The sequence below is a fragment of the Actinia tenebrosa genome, unplaced genomic scaffold (genome assembly GCF_029948245.1).
Source record: "Actinia tenebrosa isolate PJP-AT-01 unplaced genomic scaffold, QUT_ActTen_1.0 PGA_scaffold3__52_contigs__length_22856419, whole genome shotgun sequence".
Taxonomy (NCBI): Eukaryota; Metazoa; Cnidaria; class Anthozoa; order Actiniaria; family Actiniidae; genus Actinia; species Actinia tenebrosa.
Window position 1 is genome coordinate 18,332,361 of NW_028292580.1, and position 25,033 is coordinate 18,357,393.

Sequence of the window (25,033 nt, forward strand, 5' to 3'; positions counted from 1 at the left end):
AATACTGTGGACAATACAAATGGTAATAATAATGATAATAATAATCTTTATTCACGTGTCAATATACTTTAGCATGAAATATACTAATTGAGGACACAACTATAATAAAAATAAAATAAAATATAAAAGTTATCAATAAAATCCATATATATATAAATTTATATATCTCAAATCTATAAAATATCTTACTTAAGAACTACAAAGTAAACAATTAGCTCCACAATCATTGATATATGATATATTATATATTGTATATTATATATTATATATTATATATTATATATCACATATTATATATCATACATCATACATCATACATCATACATCATACATCATACATCATACATCATACATCATACATCATACATCATACATCATACATTCTATATTCTATATTCTATATTGATATATGCTATAGCGCCCTTTAGATATGATAACCTTTAAGCCTTAGAGAGAACAGTCCTCTGAAAACTCTATAAAATGTTTAGAACTAAGCAAAGATTAAACTAGCTAGAACATACGTTTGGTAGTGACAAAATGATTAATAATGAGCTTTCGTACGAGATTTTACTGATTTAAATCACATGTAGCAAATTAACGCAATCACGCAGATATCATACATGCAATATGCAACAGCTAGTTTTACAGAAGAAGTCCCAACTTTGCTATTTCCTAGAAAAAAAAACTATTTTCATGAGAATAAACATGGCCGCCGTGTGATAAAGATCCATGATACAAATTTCCATAGATGGCTCTGTTTACGATGCTTAATTGTTAGAGGCAGAAGTACTTAATGTCTTCATCTCAATTGATGGAGCCACTCTATTATTCCTAGCCATCAAGCCATCACACCCAGAAACTTAGAAAGAAAAGATCGGAGACTTTTCAAAGAGGACAAGAATTTGTTATTCCTATAGGCAAAGAAAAAAGGATTTGCGTATGCAAATATGTTAAGAACGAGAAAATAGGTGTTAGCCATCTTCTTACGATAGTATTTGAAGAGTCATTGAGATCTACATACAACTGTGAGGTCGTGAACACAAACATGAAAAGATTTAGCAAAGCAAAGCAAATGAAGTTAGTAAATATGATAACACCCATCCTACTAGCTCGTCTAGCCTCCCTCTTGATATCACCCATAACCTGCCTTAAAGAATTACCGACAGATATGTAAATACGGACATAAAGACTGACAATGTAGAGGATGAGGTACGTTATCATAAGACCTTGACTGACGAATAATCCCCTTTTGGCAGAGTAGTCTCTCAACAATACGCGCATGAAGTTAAGGGTTGTTTTTGTTAACTGAATTGGGAATGCAACGAGGAGCACAATGAGCCAAAAGCCTGGCAGAATGTACAGAGATGGTCTGCAATTCGAGCTTCAGCATTGGATTCATACAGTAGATTGTTGCCAGGTAACGCTCTATGGTTACTAGGACGCATGTGCAAACACCTAAGGTCTGGCCAAAGATAAAGAAAGCCCAAAATACTGGGCATTTTGATTTGTCATATCGGTACACCTTTATGTCAGAGTAATCTGGCGAAAAATCGTGTGCAACAGCTGTCCCTATGGCGTAAACACCCATCATCATGTCACAGAAGGACAAGTGTGCAACAACTTAGAAACGGCACCAAACGACGAAGACTCTTGGTAGAAAGGATTGACGTCAGGGCGATCAAATTCAGTACCAACGCAGTCGATCCAAGAACAAAGACTATTGGTCTCAGTTTTCGAGTATTGAATAGCAAACGTCTTTCAAACGTTTAAAAAACGGAGCAACTCAAGTCATTCGACTCTTTTGGGAAGTAGATACAGTTTCTATAAATCGTCCTAGCACTTTTTTAAAAATCTGTCTCTGCTGAAGTTACAGGATATAAATTTGGGGTTGATGTTTATTCCTAAAAGGATGCTGCAGTTGGTACAGTGTGTAGCCCAGTATCCTGCCACTTCAGCTAAAAACCACCGTAGCTCCCTTTTATTAAAAGCTAATGCATTGAAACCCGACCAAATTATGAATCAATTATCCTACAACATAATAAGAACAAATTTGTCATTTGTATCCTTTGTCATTGGTTTGCATCGCAGTTTTAACCTGGTCTAGTATCCTGCCACTGCCAATAACCGTGCGGTTTATTGAGATCCCTGCGTTGTTTAGGTGCTAAATAGCAAAAATGCACTTTCTAAATACGCGCTTTGTAGTTTCTTACATTAAAAATTGCAAAACAAGTTAAATATCATTCATCGCCTTGAGAAATAATTCCAAACGGCTCTCCTGACTTTCACTCGCCATACAAAACACGAACACATTGATGCATAATTAACACGAACGCGCGCGAAATGTACAAATGTCTCGCTTGGTGACAACAGCTAGATAAATTAAATTAAACCCATTTAAAACACACTTCATATCCTGCTCATATATCGCATACATTATTCACATAGCTATTATTACGAATATATTTTTGCTGTTCATTTACAAAACGATGACAATGACTTGTCAAGCACTATAGTTTTAATTTATCCATCTCCTGCTCTTCGGTCGTAGAATCGAAAATATAAAACAGGCAAAGCAACATACAGCCCTTCTACTGCTTTATCAATATTAGTTCATAGTTTTAAGAACCTCCTAGGCAAAGGAATACAGATCTTTATTCAATTTATAAGACAAAGAAGAAGTCGAACGATAAACTGGCAGGAAAAAGGGCCCCCCAACCCTAAACTTTGTCCTTGCTTCTAGAGCGTATTATTCAAACGAAAACTTATTTAATGGACCTTTCGCTCAGTCTATGAATGTTTTCATCATCATTCTTTCATCATATCAAAAATCATATCGATCCCAGTCGCATTTCGCATGTTTTGAGTTCATTTATAATCGTTGGTGATTTAACTGCGCAGTAAAAAGCCTAATTTTAGGCATGGCAAAGTTTACTTACCTGCTCTTCTCTTCTCCTCGTTCCCGAATGCGTTGAACAAAAAGCCCGTCAAAACTGTCTTCGGAAGCCGGAATTGTTGGGCTAATAATTGGATAGCTTCGGATTAGTTGAAAAAATAAAGCCGACGAGATATTTGAAGTTGATTTTTTTTGGCAGGATACTGGTGCCGGCAGGATACTGGGCCAGACACTGTATGCAATAACTGTTCCGTCTTTGTCCATCAGGAATTGCTTGTTATGAGCGAGATTCAGTGACTTAAGAGCAGGTAGGTAGTTCTTAAACGGGTTATGCCAGGTCTTCAGGAGGTTATTAAATTAAATCTTTAACATGATGGAAGAAAAAAATTAGATATGTTTATTGGTCAGGCACCTCATGAAATCGAAAATCCGAGCAGTTACCATTTGTGTGATGCTACTTACCCCTAAACTACGAGTGTCTATTTATTAATATAATATATTGAAATTGAATCAAATAAGGACCCAAGCAATAGAAGACACAATAGAAATGGAGTCATTAGATTTGAGGACCATTGCAATATATATTGGATCAGTAGGAGGATATGACAATGATCAAAGTATAATTGTTATATTGGTTATTGATTGGATCAGACGATCATTGACATTGTGAACCATGGAGCACGGGATCAAGGTATAATATCATAGTGGATAATGGGATCAATGGATCAAACGATCATTGACAAAGTGCCATGGTACATTGGATCAAGGTGTAATATTATAGTGGATAATGGGATCAATGGATCAGACGATCATTGAAAAAGTGCCATGGTACATTGGATCAAGGTGTAATATTATAGTGGATAATGGGATCAATGGATCAGACGATCATTGAAAAAATGCCATGGTACAATGGATCAAGGTGTAATATTATAGTGGATAATGGGATCAATGGATCAGACGATCATTGAAAAAGTGCCATGGTACATTGGATCAAGGTGTAATATTATAGTGGATAATGGGATCAATGGATCAGACGATAATTGAAAAAGTGCCATGGTACATTGGATCAAGGTGTAATATTATAGTGGATAATGGGATCAATGGATCAGACGATCATTGAAAAAGTGCCATGGAGCAATGGATCAAGGTATAATATTATAGTGGATAATGGGATCAATGGATCAGACGATCATTGAAAAAGTGCCATGGTACAATGGATCAAGGTGTAATATTATAGTGGATAATGGGATCAATGGATCAGACTATCATTAACATTGTGAACCATGGAGTAATGGATCAAGGTATAATATCATAGTGGATAATGGGATCAATGGATCAGACCAACAAGACTGAGCGAAGTAAGCATCTTATTTATTTAAGCTAAGACTAAATGTCAGTTTTGTTATTAGTGCAAGTTAACTTGGTGTACGACTTCTCTGGATTTATGACTGGGCGCTAATCTTCTGGACAAAAGCAAATTTGGAATCTTGAACTTTTGTAATACAGCCGAAAACTGACCCTTTCAACTCTTTTGCGTAAAAAAATTAAATTCGATACTTTTGTTTAACTCTGACAATTATCTTAAAGTTATTGCGGGGCTTTTCTATCTACAATAATTAGTAAATTAACTCCTTCTGACGGCTTAGATTTTAGTGAGCGCCGCGTGATTACACCAATAGCGGCTGCATAGGAGGCTACTGGGATATCGCCTGATAATATTTGATACTAATATTGCGCATATTCTATATGAATACTCAAATGCTGATACTGTCCGAGGATAAGAATTGGTTTGAATTTTTGTTTGAGCAGAGATTTCAATTCCAATAGGGTATTTTCTATCTATTGCAGTCACGAAACCACTATATGGAGGCTTTGTACCATCACATGATAGCAACCATGACAGGAGGCACTGACAATATCCTCTGGTGAAATGAATTGTTTTCCTTGTAAACTGATCAGATAAGACTATGACGTGATGTTCTCAATAGAATCTAGTAAAATTACATACGCAACATATAGACTAAGGTGATCATTTTGATGCAGCCATGACAGGAGCCACAACACATAAGTCCTGTCGTGGCTGCCATCACGTGATGGTATAAAGCCTCTATACAAAATTTGCACCACATCACAAAGTAAACATCAAACTTGATTAAAATGTTGTGCTCCGTATTCAATTTATTCTTGGTGTGAGTATAAATACGAATCGCAAAGCTTAAGATATAATAAAATATGGAGAAGAAAGTGATTATAGGTTGAGGTAGTCTCGTCACGCAACGCTCACTCCCCTAAGTAGAGCGTTGCGTGACGACACTAATAGCGGCTGCGTAGAAGACCAGGGCGGAGGTGGATCCAGAAAAAAATCCTTTACGCGATCCAATCGTTTTAACAAGCTTCTTATTCAGGACATCCAGGACTCTTTTCTCTAAATTTATATTGCTTTTTTACGTCAGCCGAGGTAGCTAACAACTAGATAGCTAATTACTAGTTCTGCGAAATGGAGTGGATAGAACGCAAAGTTGCATTGAGTATTAAGTATTAGATTATCATTATGAAGTGTAATAGTATATTAATCGTTCCGACTTCCACTAGTTACCATTGCTATGTCCTACAAGCTCAACAATTTAACTAAAATATCAAAAAAATTAAAACTCTGGTCGCGGAAAATTGATTATAAATTGTGTCATGAATTTACTGTCCTGCGAAAAGAACAGAAAATTGCCTCGTAATGCTCGTATTACTTTAGTACACTGTAAAATTATTTGAGCTTAATCTATTCGGTGTCTGGCAAGACGTCGTATCCTGCAAAACTGCTTCCGAGACTCAGGCCACGTAAGGGTTTTCTTCCAAATAGTCATCCGCATCACTGAGCAAGGTCTCCAGCGTGTCACGAACGTCAAGGAAATTTGGACGGTCAGAAGGATCTGCTGCCCAACATTTCTGCATTAAAGCATACCTGTTAAAGGAAACAAGAAGGCGTAGATTAACAATGGCTAAAATTATGGGATTCTTTGGACTTGTTATAGACTTCTTTGTGCTTCACTAAGGTAAAGTGGATAACTAACATGTTGCTTGGTTGTGTTCTAGTGTTGACAAGATCGTGTTGTCTGTATGGGGGATTGTGGTCTAGTGTTGGTACTTCTTGGTGCACTTTGCTCTAGTGCCGGTACTAACATGTTGCTTGGTGGTGTTGTAGTGTTGACAAGATCTAGTTGTCTGTGTGGAGGATTGTGGTCTAATGTTGGTACGTCTTGGTGCACTTTGCTCTAGTGCTGGTACTAACATGTTGCTTGGTGGTGTTCTAGTATTGACAAGATCTAGTTGTCTGTATGGGGGATTGTGGTCTAATGTTGGTGCTTCTTGGTGCACTTTGCTCTAGTGCTGGTACTAACATGTTGCTTGGTGGTGTTGTAGTGTTGACAAGATCTAGTTGTCTGTGTGGGGGATTGTGGTCTAATGTTGGTACTTCTTGGTGCACCTTGCTCTAGTGCTGGCGCGAGCATGTTGTACTAACGGAGTAAATTATGGTCTAGGTCAGGTGCAAACGATTATGTTGTGCACATGGTTGATTGTGGTCTAGTTTTGGCGCGAACGTATTGTTAGAGCTACCGGCAAAGTCTGAAAGTTCTTATGTTCTTATACTTGGATTGTGTTGCAGGAGTTAACAAAACGTAAAGTGCCAAAAGGCGTCTGCAATGGCAGACACATCCCACAAAACCTCCAAGCAAATTCTATATTCCTGTGATCCGTTTGAGAAAGCAGTGTTTTGCGTAGCAGTGAGGGGTGATTACTGTAAAGAACTTACAATTCATCGGGTGTTCCATTCGGTTGCTCAAGTCTATGCCCTCTTTTAAGTCTGTCAACAAGTTCGATGTAGGAGACCGCTCCATGGGGCATCAGACCTTTAAATAAAGTAGTTATTTCAAAGATTAGGGAAAAAATCCCAACAATCAAACTCCCCAGAATTCCTCTACAACTCGAAGGGGTATAGGTTTCAACTTAAGTGGTGACAAGCTTGTTTATTCTCTTCTCAATTACAAGGGGGATGAGGAATGAAAATCAGTTGAAGTTATAAAGTTGTAAAAACAAACCTTTGGTTTCAATCTCCCAAAGAAGGACACCAAATGACCAACTGAAACGTAGAAATAACAAGTCACTTTAAATGGGGCTAAATGTAATTTAGGCAAAGTTAAAACCACAACTAAGCCTGCTAGCCTAAGCACCGTTGGCCAGCGGACCATCCACGCTACGCATGCGCCCACGCTCCGGGTGGCGTGTTCGCTGACCGGCTGGTAGCTTTGTATGCCATCTTTGCATGCTTGCCATCCTACAAGTACTCATTAGTTGATGAGTTTTAATCTAGCTATAATCATTTGGGAAAGAAATTATCATATTATCCTTTCTCGTGCTGTGCAGCTTCTTCCAGCGCACGTTTATATTTCTTAGTTATAAATGATACTTACATGTCAGACTTCAGAGTAAATTTCCTTATCTCTAAGGACTCGATGGCCATCCATCTGGTCGGTACTTTCCCCTGTACATAAGAATGTGATAACGAAAGGACATATGTTATAAGAGTTTATTTAGAACACATTAAATGAAGTCCCAGCCATCCACTCCTGACAGCCTTTATTTGTTTGCCATTCTGACCATGACTGACTTCGCAAAACTCAAACTATAGACCTCTTTACCTTGGGCGTAATGTTTCTCTATTTCAGACCACGTGTCATTCTCTAGAGAATCATTTCTTTGCTTAATGGTTACGCATGAGAAGACACTTACATATGGAAACGACTCAAAAAAGAATATTTTTCTCAAGGGAATGACACGTGGTCTAAAATAGGAAAACATTACTAATATGGTAGATGTCTATTACTAATGTTTGGGATTGCCAGTGTGAAAATATGACATTTTTTCACGAAATTACAGCACGATATAGCTTATTAATAATGACTGTGGTCAGTGAGATTACTTTCTAATACCAGACATTTTGATATTGCAATCGTTCTCATTTGTACTCACCCCAGTAGTCTTCTCGTATTCTCCCGTTTCGTAGATATCACGTGACAAGCCAAAGTCTGCTACCTTTGCAACAAAGTCGTCTGCCAACAGAACGTTCCTTGCAGCCAGGTCACGATGAACGCACTATGATCGGAAACCACAAAAAAGGTAAGTCAATCATCAAGTAAAAGAGTAAGCTTCCAATGTATCAAGCGATTTGTAATAATTAATTGTAATCTTTGAACATGTATTGAACTAGCGCCACCCGTAGACTATAACGATTCAAGGGGGACGTGTTACCCTTTTTAGACCTTTTTAACTTAGGAGCTATTTTTTTGTCATTTCAGACCACGTTTCATTCCCAAGAGTATCATTTCTTTGTTTAACGGTTGTACATGAGAAGACACATGGATATGGAATATACAACTCAAACAAAGAACCTCATTCAAGAGAATGACATGTGGTCTAAAATCTGAAATGCAAGCTAAAAAGATCTATAGGTTCCACCTCTATTTTCACAAATAGAACTCCTCGTATAGCGCGTAATGTCTTCCCATTTCAGACCAGGTGTCATTCTCAAGAGTACACGAGTGAAGACACATGAATATGGATACAACTCAAACGAAGAATCTTATTCGCAAGGGAATGAAACGTGGTCTGAAATGGAAAAACATTACGCCCGAGCCGAGAAGGTCTATATTGCTCGTAAAAAAACATATCCCATACTGCTTTTTGTATTACTTTGGCAAAGTTAACCTACCCTTTTACTCTGCAGAAAAGCCATCCCTTTAGCAACATCCAGCGCAATACGCAACCTGTTTACGTATTTTAGTTCAAATTCATATTCTTTTTCGGGTTTGAGCCTTTGACTTCTAAGATACTCAATCAGCGATCCATGTCGCGCAAACTCCACGATGACATATAATTTATCTGCAAAAAAAAAAAAAAAAAAAAAAAAAAAAGTCTGACCAAAAAACTTTCGAATAAGCTATTGATATCGATTGTTAACGATTGTTGGGGAGTCGTGGCTGGCGTAGGAATGGTGCCTTCGCCACTCACCTCTCGCCTTTAGAGTCACGGGTTGGGTTTCTGGACGCAACCTGTTGTCATGTGAGTAGAATTAGGATCCAACTTTGATTAGAGGGTGTTTTTTTTATTTTATTTTTTATCCGCAAAACCTGACAAGCTCAAATTTTAATTCGATCTTTTAGTTATCCCCGCCCTGACTTTCACCAGCCCTTAGGTTGTTTTAGGGTTCTATCTGTAAGTTAACCATACTGTGACTTAGATCAGCCAAGAGGTTGTTTCAGGGTTCGCTCTGTGATTTAGCCTAGCCTTGAGTTTAATCAGCCAAGAGGTTGTTTCAGGGTATCGTTAAACGTTTTAGAAATTCTTTTCCCATCCAGTTTTTGCTACGTAATATAATGACATAGCATGTGATCTATTTTTAGTAGGATGCCGAAACGAAAACATGTCAACGATTAGGAAAACCTAATAAACTATTTTCTTTGACCATACAGGACAAACCTTCTTCAGCAGTTGCCCCGATAAGATTGACCAGGTTTGGATGATTTCCAATGTTGGCCATAATCTCGAGTTCTTCATACAACGCACGGTACTGTTCTGGTCCTGCATCACCTGTAAATAAAAACAAAATATTCATATAAAATTGAAGATCGTTAAAAAAAAGCGTTGCGAGACAAGTTTCAAGAGTGTCTACACGATGCAACGGAGATGCAAACGTTGCCAAAAGTAGAAACGAATTTTACATTTTACAACGATTGCTGCAATTTGTATCGCAACATTTTTTTTCAAATCGCGCTGTAGGTTATATTACACGTTGCAATGCACCATGTAACTTGCGTGGCAACGCCGTTGCGAACCAAGTTGCTGAGAAAATCCTACACGACGAAACGGAGACGCAATCGTTGCCAGAAGGAGAAACGAATTCTACATTTTGTAACGATTGCTGCAACTTGTATCGCAACATCTTTTAAACTGCGCTGTAGGTTATATTACACGCTGCAATGCTACATGCAACTTGCGTCGCAACGCCGTTGCGAACCAAGTTACTGAGAAAATTGATCCTTGTGATCGCGTCTTAAATGGAGCAGTTCGCGTCCTATAGGTATAAGTCAAAAATGGTTATGATATACTTATGTCGCACTTTGCTTGCATTTTACCTTTTAGAGTCTTGACTGCACATTCTATGGTTTTTCCATCTTGCATGAGCTTCCCTCTGTGTACAACACCAAATTCTCCAGACCCGAGTACATCCTGCAGCACCAGACTTTCTCTTGGAAAGTCTATCCAACTACCATCAGACATATCGTACGTTTTGTTGGTGAAGGATTTTAGATGTGGCTGGCCCTTTTCTACTTCATTGATCTTAGGAACAAGAAAAATGTGATATGCATAGTTCAGTGAAAAAGAACATTTGTTTGGTGAGTAGGAGTAAAGCTATGAAACGCAGCGTCTTGTATGTGGTATAGAAGATATTACATGGGTGCGCGGAGATTTTATCTTCGAGTGTTGAGGTGATATCTTACGAGTAAGCGCAGAGAAAGAGTAAGATATTCTTAACACGAGAAGATAAAATCCGTATATCCAAGTGGACAGGTGATATTCTTTTTCATATATAATTATCGATGAAATACAATTTTGGTAGGTTTTTTTTTCGTTTTTGTTTTTGATTAATGTGATTCCTAAGAATTCTTACCAATGGTGTTATTTTCGCGTGTCAAGATATATCAGTATCACTTTTTAGCAGTGATAGAGAAAAATAGCTAATATTTCATCAATGATTATATGCTAAACCAGGGTTGTCCACCATTTACCCGGAGAGACGGGTGAGGGGATGAACAAGTGCATTTTTCCACGTATACTTGCGTCGATAGATCGTATGCATATAAATATAGTTCAATGATAGAGTACAAACACTAAAAGTGTGCAACATAAATATCACTAAGTAGTGTTATTTTATGCTAATTCTATTGTTTTCTTTTGTTTAATTAGTGCTATTTACTGCTAAATAGTGATATCTAATGCACACTGCATTTAGCATTTGTACTCTAGGATTCTGCAGGATCATTGTCAACTAGGTTTTACCTTTTCTTGCCTAATGCTACTCATCGCAAACATTTCTTGTTTTTCTTTTTCTTTTTGCACCCTCCTTCGGCGGCACAGGAAAATAATAACAGCAATAATGATGAGCAGAAATAGGATACTGAAGATGACAATGAGGGCAATGATCCAGCCAGCCAGTACAGCTAGAAAATAACAAAATCATAGTCGCATTAAGGTATGGATGCATGTAAACACTTTTTCTCCAAAACTACTGCCAACTGATCTGAGAAAAAAGTTTTTAGACAATCAGAATCGAAAAATTTCTAAAACTGAGGTGTCACTTTTTCCCTCGAAATTATTGGTTTTCAGGCCACCATATGGGAGGGACAACGTTGCTAATAAGAGAATGATGACAGTAACACAATAACTAATGAGTTTTATATTTTTATTGCAACGGTGGACATATTCTTATTTTTCGGTGGTTAGTTTTTGCAACGGCTTCGTGACACCTCAGTTTTGCATTGACGCCATTCTACGTCACTATTTCAGATCATCTGGTATTCATCTTTTTTAGAAGATTAATCTTTAAGGTGCGATTGTGCGGTGCAATTTTCTCTGCAACTTGTCTCACAACGGCGTTGCGACACAAGTTGCAAGAGTGATTACACGGTCTCTTTCTAATTTTCGCAACGATTGCTGCAACTTGTCTCGCAACATTTTTTCCGATTGCGCTGTAGGTTACACGCTGCACCTCTACATGCAACTTGTGTCGCTACGCCGTTGAGAAACACGTTGCAGAGAAAATTGCACCGTGTAATCGCACCTTTACCCGACCAAAAAAAAGGGTTTGTTGGACTTTTATTTATGATACTGTATTATGGGACAAGAACGACCGTCAGTGACGGATCAGATCCAGAACGATTTCAAGGGGTGACTATTACCTAGAAATATATCAAATAGCGTTCTTTTTAGGTCTTAACTTATCATTTATTCTTATTATTTTCTCTAAAGGGGAGTGACTAACCATCCAATCCTCCCCCCCCTCCGGATCAGCCTTTGGGACAAACTAGTGAACCCCTTTGCTTTTCTTAATTCAATCCCAAAATCCAAGGTAAACGTTATCTGATATTGCTTTTCATAGACACGTGAAAGGAAGATTTCCTTTCTTCGAAGAACTAGTTATATTTACATCTCCGTAGTTACTTTTAAAGCATTTTTTTTCTTGGTCTACCTTCTTTGGTTCTTATGTCAATGTTATCGCTCTCCTGTCCTCTTTCCTGGTTCATGCCAACCACTCTTGCCACATAAGCAGTGCCATCTTTTAAGCCTGTTTTTTGTATAGAACGTTTAATATGCAATCAGACCACTTGCATGTAAAGTCAAAAAAAAATTCAATCATTTGAAAATTTGGGAACCTAACGTTTTGACCCCCAAATTGAGCTGCATTTCGAAGTGCTGCAAGAGACTTTAGACCTAGGCTAACCTTGGACGGAATGTTTTCCCATTTCAAACCACATGGCATCCCTAGAGTACCATCTCTTTGTTTAAGGGTTGCGTATGGGAAGACAGATGAATAATGGATACAACTTAAACTAAGAATTTTCAGTTTATTCTCAAGAGAATGACACGTGGTCTGAAGTGGGGAAACAGTACGTTCAAGGTAGAGGTCTATAGGTAGATAGATAACGGTATGGATAGTACATATGCATTGCCACTTTATACAACTAACTTCTCTTTGGCTGCTTGAGATTTTCTCTCGGATGTATCAGTATTTAAACACACTAGGCCAATGTTAACACCCAATCCAAGTTTTCTATGCATATGTATATGCGCAGTGGGCCTTCATCTCTCAATCCATCAATGCCATTACTATTGCCAATAATGCGTCCCCCAATCCTTTGCATCAAGTCGTTACACATTTTTCTTTGAACAAATCGAATTTATAACATGATATAATCTTGGAGATTTACCTGTTATTTTCGATCGTTGACCTTTGATGATGCCTGTGTTTTCTTTATTTTTCGGCTGCGAAAATACCCAGTACTCAATAAGATATCCCTTTATACCATAATAGATGTGGTTCTGAGGTTTATCCCATGCTATTTCTGCGCCATCATCTGTGGCCTCGATAAGAGTGACATTTTCTGGCTGTGGCGGAGGTGCTGGAAAAAAGAGTCATCGAGAGCAGAAGACTTCAAAAAAATTCTTTTTACTAAAAAATAGTACAAGATTGATTACGAGGAGGGGTTTATTTATAGGATATAAGTACTTGGTAATAATTTCCAATCCAAATTGTGCAAATATTTCTATGATATTAGCAACTCAACATAACCGGGATTGCGCTTGCCGATTTTAGATGATGATTTGTTTATACAAAAAAAAAAATATATATATATATATATATTATATTTATTTATTTAGTTTGAAGGATTTTCTCCTAATAATTATATATTAATTATACACAACCCAGTAAAGAAACTTCTAATAATTACTATAACACGTAATCCAATAAATAAATAAGAATGCAAAAAAAAATATTTTCATACATACAGTCTGTTTCAAATGCTTCGGGGCTCGTGTCAACTTGTAAATTATCATTTATCCATCCAGTCTTGGTCTGATCGACGATTTTCTGAGCAACAACTATCCTTTTAATTGTTGTTTCGCCTTTTTTATTAACGACTTGAACCACGATCACACGGAAAATGACTCTGATGCTACCATTACTGTACAAGTCAAAAGCAAAAATAAGAAATAAGGAAGGAAGGAAGGAAGGAAGGAAGGAAGGAAGGGAAAAAAATCAAGCTTAAATGCAACTAGTTTTGAACTAATTTTAATGAATTTTGTTTCTAGGGGTATATGTGGCGTTGATCTTACAATTATATGGCAAAATTTAGGATACCGATGGGTCAAGGATTTTTAAAAGGGTAAGTTGAAGGCCGAGGAGATGTGGGATGAGGAGGGGGGGTGGGGGGGGGGGGGGGGTGTGTGCCGAAGCAGAGCTCCTGTGAGAAGTGGGACCAGGGTAGGTTCTTTAAATCAGTGTTTGTCACCGAAATTTAAAAATATCCATAATCACGGCAAATAATATAATCCGTAAGCTTCAATTTTGCTTCGTTTCTCACCGTATTTCTAGGATTTCTACTCCAGCGTATCCTTCAAGGTTTTTGTACACTACAGCCATCTGATAAAATAAAAATAGTCCAGATATATATAAAAAAAGATTTCTTTGGACATGTGTCTTACGTGTGTCTTAGCCAACACGCAGTCGGTTCAGTTGTTTGAGCATGAGGATAATGTGCGCAAGTTCGTTGGTTCGTGTTCGCCGGACCAACACTCAGGGGACCTAAAATAACTGAGGAGAAAGTGTGCCTCTGCAATTACATCTACAAATGGTTAGACTTTCCAGCTGGCTTGGTAAAATGGCGGTCCCGTCGCTCTACCTTTATTACACTAGCCAATAGAGTGCAAACAATATAACCATGAAACTTTAGTAATACTAAATAGCACAATTTCATGCATTGTTCCATTGTTTTCTATTGTTTAATTAGCATGATTTTTATACTATTTAGGCCCCGTCCACACTATGCCGGATAAATTTGAATCCGCAACTTTCACACCGAAACCGAAAAAGAAATTTTCCGTCCACACAAGAAAACGGATAAAATGTTTCGCGTCCACACTAGTCCGATCAGAGGCGGCGAAAACGCTTCATTGCACATCTGAGCATGTGCACCAAAGCTGAAATTGAGCCTGCGGTGAATTTTTAGCCTTCCCGCCATGTTCCCATGACAATCATGACGTCATCGTATTCGAAACATTTCGGATACGAAATGTTCTCCGTCCACACTAATACGGCTAGCCGGCGTTGTAAATTGTTCCACTCTGGATACCGTATTCGAAAAAAATCGTTTTCGGTGAAGAATTGTTCCAGATTCGCCCGGACTAGTGTGGACGGTAGGCCTAATCGAATAAATAAAAATTCGGATTCAAATTTTTCCGGCATAGTGTGAACAGGGCCTTAGTAATTAGTGTTTCACGATTAATTGTTTGCACTCTTTCGGAGGGACGTAAAAGATTGAAGCATGAGAACGTAAAGAAACCCTGGCTGTGACGACCCTCATTGTCGCGTACTAGCCACCTCTCATGATCGTAAACGCTATTGATTGCATTTGTCAATATAGAAAGGGCGTTATATAAACCATACATCATTATCATTATATAAACATTTACCTGCGCTTTGAAATTGTCTTCGAATTTTTTGTAATCAGAAGTAGTTTTGTCTTTGATCTCATTTGTAAAATTCCAGTTCAGGATACGAAGACTAATCTTCACTTTCACGGTCACTAAGAATACGAAAAATTGGACCTTTTATAAATAAGATGAAACCGAATGTAACTTTCGTCCATTTAGACATAATTGGAACGTGAATCCTTTTATGAGATCAGTGCATTTGAAATACATTAATTAAATCATGCAGGCCCGTAGCAAACAAAGCCTAAAGGTTTGGGGAGCCAAATGTCGCAAAATATGATTTGCTTTTGTGTGACTGATTTTGTTTGTGTTGACCGTTAGAAAAACGCTGGGGGGCACCCTCTTCCCTTGCTACGGGCTTGCATGGAGCTTTAAAGGGGAAGGGAGAGAAAGAGAAAAGAGGGAACATTTATTTAGCTGATGCATTTTTTGTAATTTGTATTCTACAAAGGAAATTGGGAAATGGAAGAAGAGAGGAAAAAAGGAAGAAAGGTAGGTTTATTACGTAGGTCTACAGGTTGATAAGTAGGGAGGGAGGGAGGGAGGAAAGAAGGATGGAAGGAAGGATGGAAGGAAGGAAGGATGGAAGGAAGGAAGGATGGAAGGAAGGAAGGATGGATGGATGGATGGATGGATGGATGGATGGATGGATGGATGGAAGGATGGAAGGATGGTAGAAAGGATGGATGGAAGGAAGGATGGAAGGATGGTAGAAAGGATGGATGGAAATAGGAATGGAAGGAAGGATGGTAGGATGGACGAATGGAAGGATGTTAGAAAGGCTGGAAATAAGGATGGTAGGAAGGATGGATGGATGGAAGGAAGGACGGAAGGAAGGAAGGAAGGATGGTAAGAAGGATGGTAGGGAGGATGGATGGAAGGATGGAAGGAAGGATGGTAGGAAGGATGGTAGGGAGGATGGTAAGGAAGGATGGAAGGAAGGATGGAAGGATGTTAGAAAGGATGGAAGGAAGTATAGTTGGAAGGAAGGAAGAAAAAAGATATCCACCTTTGACTCTCAGGTTCACGATATTTATACTATTTCCCCTTAAACACTTGTATACGCCAGCATCGTCCTGTGAGCTGTTGGTGATAACCAATATGTTGTTGCCTTCAATCCTTATCCTGCTTGATAGCTTGATATCAGTTCCATCTTCGTTCTTCCACTGGCCTTCTCCTTGAGCACTGTTAGAACAGTTAATCTTGATATCTTCACCTTCTTTAACAGTAACATTGGTCTCCGTTTGTTGATTGACAATCACTATGGAAACAGCAATAGATAAGTATTAACTCGATTTCTGGTTTATATATGTAACATATATATAAGCATATATATCATACCTCATTCTTATTGGTTAATATTGGTTCGAAATTTATTGCGAATGAAAGTGATCCGAAGTGATTGCTCGGAGATAAACGATTACGTTGAATGCAAATCAATTTCCGATTCGAAAATAGATCGAATATTCGGATGCAGAATTAGTTTTCTTCGATTAATTGCCAATTAATATCGTAAAAGCCGAAGAACAAAAAGCTGGTAAATTGAAATAACGATAGCCGTATTCGAATTAATGAAGAAATCTTTGCAAATACCATATCTACCAACTTTTCTAGCTGGTAGCGTTGATTTTTAAAAAGAACGGTGTTATATTACATCAATACTACGGTCGTTTATCGGAACGGTTCGAAGCGTCACGTATCTTCCAACCTACGATAAACGACAATTACTAACAAATATTCGTATTCTAACAAATAAACTTACCAAATATATATATATATATATATATATATCATTATAGACCTACCTTTGGATACTTACGTACGTTTTCCAGATATCCTGTTTTTTCATTCTGCGACTCTCTTTAAACCTAAATACTTTTTACTTGCAAAGAAATATGGATAATAATAGTATAATTGGAGTTTTAATACTTAGCTTTTGAAGTACTTTATTGACTTTCTTGTTCATCTTTGAATCTTAAATAAATGAATAAATAAATAAATAAAATAAATAAATGAATAAATAAATGAATAAATAAATGAATAAATAAATAAATAAGTAAATAAATAAATGAATGAATGAATGAATGAATGAATGAATGAATGAATGAATGAATGAATGAATGGATGAATGAATGAATGAATAAATAGATATAGATAATAATAATGAGACTTCTTCGTTGTGCTACAAGAGACAGGTCTAAAAGCTGTTCATTAAAATAATTTGCAAGAATTTCTCCAAAATATGACAATTACCTCGAATCTCGGAAAAGTTTCCTGGATTTTTGAGGAAACAAAAGGACAATATTATGAAAAACCTCGGCCCGTATTAAACGGTGAAAGCGACCCAAAGAAAAAGAGAGACAGAGAAAAGAAGAAATACGTGAGTTTAATCACAACAGTGCATGTAACTAAGTTTTCATTCAATTTCTTTCTTCGCTGCTGTCCTGCACTTTTTTCCGCTTGGACAAAGAACAAATTGCATAATATAGGCATTATTTCCTTTCCCATTGTATCTTGCTATTCAATCCCGTTTCATCATATTTCATTTTACGTTTCTCTCCTTTCTCTTTTCTTCGACTTCGTTTAAAATATGAAACGTTGGCAAATTGAAGTCGTTTCTTTTGAATTGAATTTATCATACTGTATGTCATCACTTCTTCATATCATGTATTCAGTCAAAAATTAAGCTAAGTGTGCGGTGTTTGCAATGCATATGTACCTATTCTTTTTGCTTCGAATTTAATAACCTAATTTTCAGAAATCAATACAAGTCAGTGTGCATCTGATACGATGCTATTATTAGCCATCCTGACATCGAGGGGGAAATTGGTCGAATTGGCACTGCATCGCATCGCAGGACTCTCTTAGGGGACAAAATAGACGCCATCTTGACAATACGGTCCCTCAAAAAAATACCACAATGCACTGTATGCCAATGCCAACTAGATACGCGTTACCTCAACTTGTGCACGGGCTTTACAATATTTTGCCTTAAAAGTGTACTCTGTAGATAATGAACTTCAAAATAGTATCTCAGATTTTTGATATCTTTTTTAGATTAAGCGTACTCAAGCGTGCCAAAACCCAAGCAAAATATATAATTCTGTTATGTTATTAGTCAATCAAAGTAAAGTGAACTGAAGCGAAATAAAAAGATGTTATACTGTTTATCGATGCGTCACTCGTGTTGTCAACAAATTATTTTGATATCAAAACACGCACATTCCTATCGTATTTTCAATCTTGCAAGAGTGCAAGATAGGTTAACACAAATGCTTTGGCAAGCGCCCTCCATACTGAAAAAGTCCGAATTCTGACCCGAAGCGTCTGTACGATATTTTATATTTAGCCTCATATGCTTTTTCTTTCAAAGATGAACTCAATTAAATCGAAAGTGAATATCCCTTTCGAAAGTCAGTTATTTCCGGGTGCTTAAGAATATAAAATTTAAAAAAAGATTTCACAACTCTGCTATATTAAGCTTTTCCTTACTAAAATTTTAAACTAAGACATGCATTTATGTGTATACATTAGGTCAAACGTTGGACTTGGAAAAATTGTGAAGTGATTGCAGACTAAGCAATTATTAGAAAGCTTACAAGCCTGATTAGAGGCGACGTGATGTATTCCCTTAATTAGCCGGTAAGTCATGCCATCATTCTTAGGCCTCATGTGAAGCAAAATCAGAATTTCTTTTTTATAAATTTGTAAACCAAAAGCTTGCATATAATGGGCTTACGCTGTCGACTCTCTGTCTCCGCTCTCTCGAGCTCTCTCTTCGTCTTCAGAATAAATATTTACCTTCAGTCGATTCGGCCACGATCTACCTTACGATCTAGCTAAGCATTTTACTTACTTGATGCTGAAGTCTTAGATCTTGAGTTGGCGGCTTTTCGAAGAACGTTAATCTTAAAGCCGTTCGTACGCTAACAACCTAGCGTACTGGAGACTGGCACAGAACAACACTAAGTACTGTTGTTGAGCATAGCCTTAAATAGCTGCATAGTAAATCATGCTTCAAACTTCCGTATACGATTCGACCAATGAGATGACTCGACATGTGTGACTTAGGTCAGTGGGGTGCACTTGGAAACTATAGACTAAATTCAGTAGAAACTCAAATCATCTGTCAAATGTAATCCTAAGGCTTAAAAGGAAGATAATCGTGTCAGCAACTTTACTATTTCCCCAACTTTGTCGATGTCCTGTTGATAATGTGTTTTCCTATCTACTTGTTAGATCATAGTTAATATTAACTATGGTTAGATAAAGTTCTTGACTATGTGTAACTACCGTTCATGAGTGAACGATTTTGTTAACCCCTTGGTCCTTGTCGCGAGGGCCTTCTCAAATAAATTGTTTTTTATTATTGTCTTTATTTCTTACATAGTAATGAAATTGACCAATTAATAATGTAGCAAATCCATAGTCTAATGTATATATTAGAGATCGAGGGCTGAAATGAATTTAGGACAATTTGAAGCTATCGGAAAGGTAATACAGGTAGGTAAAGGTTTTGTTACATCTTGCATGCAGCATCTTGCTTGTTGCTAACTAGGCTTGAAATATATTATTTTCACATGTAAATAGTGTCATCACAGAAGAAAATATACTCGAAAAACGTGAAGACAAAGTTTATAAAAATTTCATATTGTTATTCGCTGAGTTGGATTCACGTTGTCCATAGTGCAATTCGGACTCAGTGTGAAACATACAGCATTCAACACTGAAAACCGAAAACTCATCAACCTTCTTTTGAAGTAGCTGTATATGAGTGAACAAGATGTGGTCAGCTTTGTTGCAGGGGTCTGAAGGGGGTCCTAATCCCATTTCTCAGCCCCCATTTTGACCAAACCACATAGTCTAGTCCCAGCCACTGTTTTGCTCAAATCTCAACTGATCTCATTTCCATTCCCATTTTCGATATATTTTTTTTCTTTATGAATCCCATTCCCAGTGCATAAAATCCCATTTTTCCCAGCCCAAAAAGGCGAATGCCAGATCCCATTTTACCCCTTCATGACCCTCTTGCTGCGTTACATCATCAGAAGGAAGAGAGCGAAAGAGTCGTGGTTAATGAGAATGACCGAATATTATCACGCAAGGGGGTCAAATCAGGTGTCTTTATGATAACAATAGTAATCTTTTGTTTATGCAGGGTAATGAAAATACAAAGTTAATTTAATCCAAGACTTATAGCCCAAGCCCAGGAAATAAAGGGTTAATTGTAGAGACTCCATTCACAAAGGACCAAAATGAAAGCCCTTAATCGACCATAAATGAACACAACATTGATTGAATTCCTTCACATTTTTTAATCAAAACCTAAGACAGCTTCCGGGGTAATCTGTCAGGGCAACGGCTATCTCAAAGATCGAATTGGAATTTAGTGCGAAGAAAAGTGGAGAACTACTTCTTGATTAAAGCGAGACACCCAACAAACTCCACATTAGATGCCTAGATTGAGACTGGTTGCTGACCAAAAAATAAAAAATAAAAAACAATGCTACATCTGCTATAACAACCATGGCGTAATGATAGGATTAAATGGCATTAAATGGCGACAGACCGAGTGCGGGAAGTTAATGTTATAATATTTTTGTTTGGTCTTTTTTTTTTTTTTTTTTTTTTTGCGACCCGTCTTGTGTCACTGTAAATTCATATATAGCCAGAGGTTCTTAGGATAGTCACGCAATGATGAACCACTCGAAATTTGAAAAACATTCGGCATTTTAAATATTTCCAAATGTTTTGGCTTACAGATTTACTTAAAATCTCAACAACAACAACAGAATAAGAAAATGAATCTTAGGAGTAGCAAGCATAAATCTAGGTTGGTTATTTTCTTTAGTAATTTCCATATATCTGCAAGATTTGTTTATGAAAACATGAGTTGGAATTTGAATTCAGTCACAGTACTCTAACACCATCACTGTTTACCAAGTTCTTGGTATTTCCAATATCGTTATTTTCCCATACAAAATGACAAACATACGTCAGCTTCACAGCGTTGTTTTTATTTCTTTAACAATAAACATTCACTAAAAGCCACAGGAATATTATGTCTCTTTGTGGCCACGGTCCATCATAAGAACTATTAAGGTAAACGTCTTTCAAACCACGATGATTCTTGTAGGAATTCTGCGACGAAATCAGAACATGATGACGATCAGAACATAACCAAATGTTGCTACTGAGAGAAGAATTATATGCCCAAATAAGCATTTGTGATGTGCTAGCGTAGCTTTTCTTATTAATTGTTTTAACAGAACAAAAGAATAGTTTCCGCATAGACTATATGGCACCTAGTGCATAAAAAATTCTTTTCGTATTACAAATAACGAATCGTGGCGGAAGGAGGAAGGAGGAAGGCAGAAAGAAAGAAAGAAAGAAGAAGGAAGGAAGGAGGAAGGAGGGAGGGCGAGCTAGATAGAAAGCGTGAGAGATGGGGCTGGATGGAGGGGGGCTAGTTATCTGTTTTTATTGTGTGTTTGGCGTTTCTTTCTTTCGTTTCTTCTTATTCTTTCTTCTTTCTTTCTTTCTTCTTCTTTCTTTCTTTCTTTCTTTCTTTCTTTCTTTAAGAATGTGGGGGACTTACATTTTCGAAAATCTTGCTTTAGCCATGAAATAGATGATACCAAAGGATCCAGAAATCATAGCAGAACTTGCAACACTAACGGCAATAGGAAGAACCACTGTAGTTGAGGAAGGAAAAAGAAACATTGACTTTAGTTTCAAGTACTATTTATTCGGTTTAACAGTTGCACACGAGCTGAACACACGAACATGGATACAACCCAAACAAAGAGGAGTCTACTCAAAAGAATGACATGCACGTGGTCTGGAATGGGAAAACTGAAAACGTCCAAGGTAAAGAGGTCTACTAGATAATATTCTATATATTAGTATATATAAGTCGAATCGTTGTCATTCCCATAGCATTATTATATATCACAATTTAAAATTTGAAGTTGAATTTTTTTTATAGTGAGTCATTAAACTGATGATGGACGATGGATATCGTCCGAAATATCCTACTCAAAAAACTTCTAGTCATTCTTTTCGTATATAAACTTTTGGCCCAAAGAAACATATTCACATCGAATTTTTTAATTTCGTAGTTTTAGAACCATACAACCTGGAGTAAATTAGCAGCCTGTTTTTAATAGCCATTTGGATAACTTTAATTGCAATAATTGTATTTGCCCAGCATAAGATAACAGACTTCAGCGTTTTATCCTTTTCAATTCTGTGAATTAGTATATTACCATTTTTGTATTTGTGCATCTCCTCACTTGGAACAAACTCCCAAAATTCGAAGTCTAATGGGGAAAAAACAGAAAATGAAGGAATGAAGGAAGATAGGAGCAAACGAAGGAAGGAAGGAAGGTAGGATGTCATGAAAGAATGAAGAAAGTAAAGAAAGGAAAAAAGAAAGAATGAAGAAGCAATCAATCAATCAACCGATCGACCAATCCAAATTTATTTATATTTATTTATTATAACAAGCAAGAAAGCAAGAAAGCAAGCAAGCTGCAAGCAAGCAAGCAAGCAAGCAAGCAAGCAACAAGCAAGCAAGCAAGTAAAACAAGCAAGCAAATAAGTAAGCAAGCAAATAAGCAAATAAGCAAGCAAGGAATGAATGAAAAGAATGAGTGGAGAGAGGAGACCAATGGAAATTCTTACCATAGTGTGAGCAGTTTTTACCAGAGAACCCTTCAGTACAATTACATACATATTCAACACTTGACACATCGATAAACGAGGTACATGAAGTGGCATTCTGACATGGATGAAGAGAGCATGGATCTGTAAAATTCTGCATGGTCAAGTTTGCTCCATAGTCAAAAGTAGTGGCGTTACGAATACCTACGAAACAGTGAGAAGACAAGAGATGCAATCAAATAAAACCTCTTTGTGCGTTTGTGAAGAGGGGTTGGGCATCCTTTCATATTTATGGCGTTCATATTATGGGAACCCTATGACATCAGCTGCAAGAATATCTTGTTAACTATATTAAGCATGCGCATGAGAGAGAAAAATACTGAGAATGGAAGAAAAAAAAAAAAAAAAAAGGATACATCTACGACATGGCATGGGTTTCACTAAAACGTTTGACATAATAGTAAAAACGAGATTGTATTTTTCGTAGCTTACCCAAATTTTTTGGAGGTGAGCAGTTCTTAGCCATAGTTGCATCGGAACAGTTACAAGTGTAGTTACTGCTAGTCACATCAGGCCAGATACACTGGCTACCATTCATACACGGATCAGATATGCAGGGATCTGAAAGCACACGAAGTACAAAGATGGTCTACTTGGTGCTGAAAGGGGAATGAATTCACTGATTGGTCCATAGATTACACGTGATTACTTGATGTTATGGTCACCAGAATGGTGGGACATTTCGGTGGTTCTTTCACAGTTCCCTGCGCCATGTTGAAAGGTAGCCGTGCATTTGCATCGAAGCGAGACGAATGGTGAGCTTGCAATGATAGAGACATACGAGTAATTGTCCAAGATGTTCAAAAAGGTCTCTATCATTGCAAGTTCAATGTTCGATGCAAAGGCACGGCTACCTTTCAAGATGGCGCAGGGAACTGTGAAAGGGCTAATGTCGCACAAATGTACTGAGACTCTTCCAAAGTTCATTAGCAATGTGTGCCATTACTTCACGGGTCTTATAAGCTGTAAGGTACCTGTAATGTTCTGTGTACACGAAAGAGTAATGGAGAAATTTCCAGAGCAATTTAAACCTCCCCTCACAGGAGAAGGCGAGTCGCAGAATCGTGACCGAGATTGGATACCATTATCACATTCTGTCCAAGACGACCACTCAGAAAAGCCTCCGTCAACTGAGAAACAACGGTGAGGTATTAGTTAGCGCCATTCCGAGGTTGAGGAGACAACTGGGTCGAGTCGGCATCGCAGTGCATTGTGGGGATGTTTTAGGGGGCAAAAAATGGGCGCCATCTTGGAAATATGTCCCCTGAAACTAGTCCCACAAAGCCAACTCGACCCAGTTTTTCCCTTCAATCTCGGATCGGCTAATACTAGCCCTATGCATTCATTCTTGGACTATAGGGTGGTTTTTATGGATCACTAGCGTTAATCTCTGTTGGGTCAAATGAAAAATCGAAGCCAGTTTTAGCATTCTTGGTTACTGATCATGCATCTTTTATAAAATGAATTCTTCGTATAGCTCTGTTCAGTCTTTGAATCACATGTACATTGTATACTATCGTCTTTGGCTCTAGCTAACTTTGAAATGGTACATACGATACTAGAGAAAACAGTTTGCGCATGCGTGCGTTTCAGTATGTCAGTTCCAAGTCGGTAAATAGTGAGACATTTTAAAAAACTGTGATGCTATACGTTTTTCACGAGTTGTAAATCAACTTCAATTTAAATTTTGAAATAACAATTTGCATATCTTACGACACATATTAACAGACACTTCGAACTGAGGGTGCGCAGGCGTTTTTTTCTCAATACCTGGATCGCATGTAAACAGTTCTATTCTCATGCAAATCCAATTTTCCCATTCTTGCGGCTTGATTCTTATTCGTAAAGCAGATAAAGTTGATGGCAAGGGATGGTTGATGACCTCATTATAATCCACTGGTGAGTTGGCGAAAACCTATATGAAATATATAGCTAAATAATATAATCCTATAATTATTTGAGGCGTATCCAGGGAACTCATTGGTTGAGTCTTAGACCCACCCATCCTCACCATTGGTGGTTTAGGTGACTTTAGCTTGAAGAAGAGGGATGATTTGTTAAGGTTAGACACGGCATGTCTGGAAATCAGCTTGC

The 25,033-nt window shown here is 37.5% G+C and overlaps 1 protein-coding gene and 1 long non-coding RNA gene across 2 annotated transcripts; one reads left to right on the plus strand and one right to left on the minus strand.

Moving 5' to 3' along the window:
* Nucleotides 1-4,243: 4,243 nt before the first annotated feature.
* Nucleotides 4,244-19,213, minus strand: LOC116304929 (angiopoietin-1 receptor). The gene is made up of 16 exons (XM_031714729.2): nucleotides 19,071-19,213; nucleotides 16,224-17,188; nucleotides 15,194-15,306; nucleotides 14,086-14,144; nucleotides 13,511-13,686; nucleotides 12,931-13,122; nucleotides 12,192-12,287; nucleotides 11,003-11,163; nucleotides 10,078-10,282; nucleotides 9,422-9,532; nucleotides 8,655-8,824; nucleotides 7,916-8,038; nucleotides 7,357-7,427; nucleotides 6,985-7,025; nucleotides 6,699-6,795; nucleotides 4,244-5,849 (listed from the first exon to the last, which is right to left on the minus strand). The coding sequence occupies exons 4-16, from the start codon at nucleotides 14,142-14,144 to the stop codon at nucleotides 5,717-5,719; spliced, it is 1,635 nt and encodes a 544-aa protein (XP_031570589.2). The 5' UTR covers nucleotides 15,194-15,306; nucleotides 16,224-17,188; nucleotides 19,071-19,213; the 3' UTR covers nucleotides 4,244-5,716.
* Nucleotides 18,691-23,257, plus strand: LOC148908794 (uncharacterized). Its single transcript, XR_016120710.1, has 3 exons — nucleotides 18,691-18,856; nucleotides 21,835-22,084; nucleotides 22,724-23,257. It is a non-coding gene; the product is annotated as an uncharacterized LOC148908794 (long non-coding RNA).
* The last annotated feature ends 1,776 nt before the right edge of the window (nucleotides 23,258-25,033 follow it).

What these genes read in the sequence shown, in the direction of transcription:
- LOC116304929 (XM_031714729.2), bottom strand. Translation starts at nt 14,144, where the DNA reads ATGGCTGTAGTGTACAAAAACCTTGAAGGATACGCTGGAGTAGAAATC. An exon ending in TCAACGATCGAAAATAACAG is followed by an intron (nt 12,288 to 12,930) that starts GTAAATCTCCAA and finishes TACAAAAAACAG; the next exon opens with GCTTAAAAGATGGCACTGCT. An exon ending in TTGGGAGATTGAAACCAAAG is followed by an intron (nt 6,796 to 6,984) that starts GTTTGTTTTTAC and finishes CTTTATTTAAAG; the next exon opens with GTCTGATGCCCCATGGAGCG.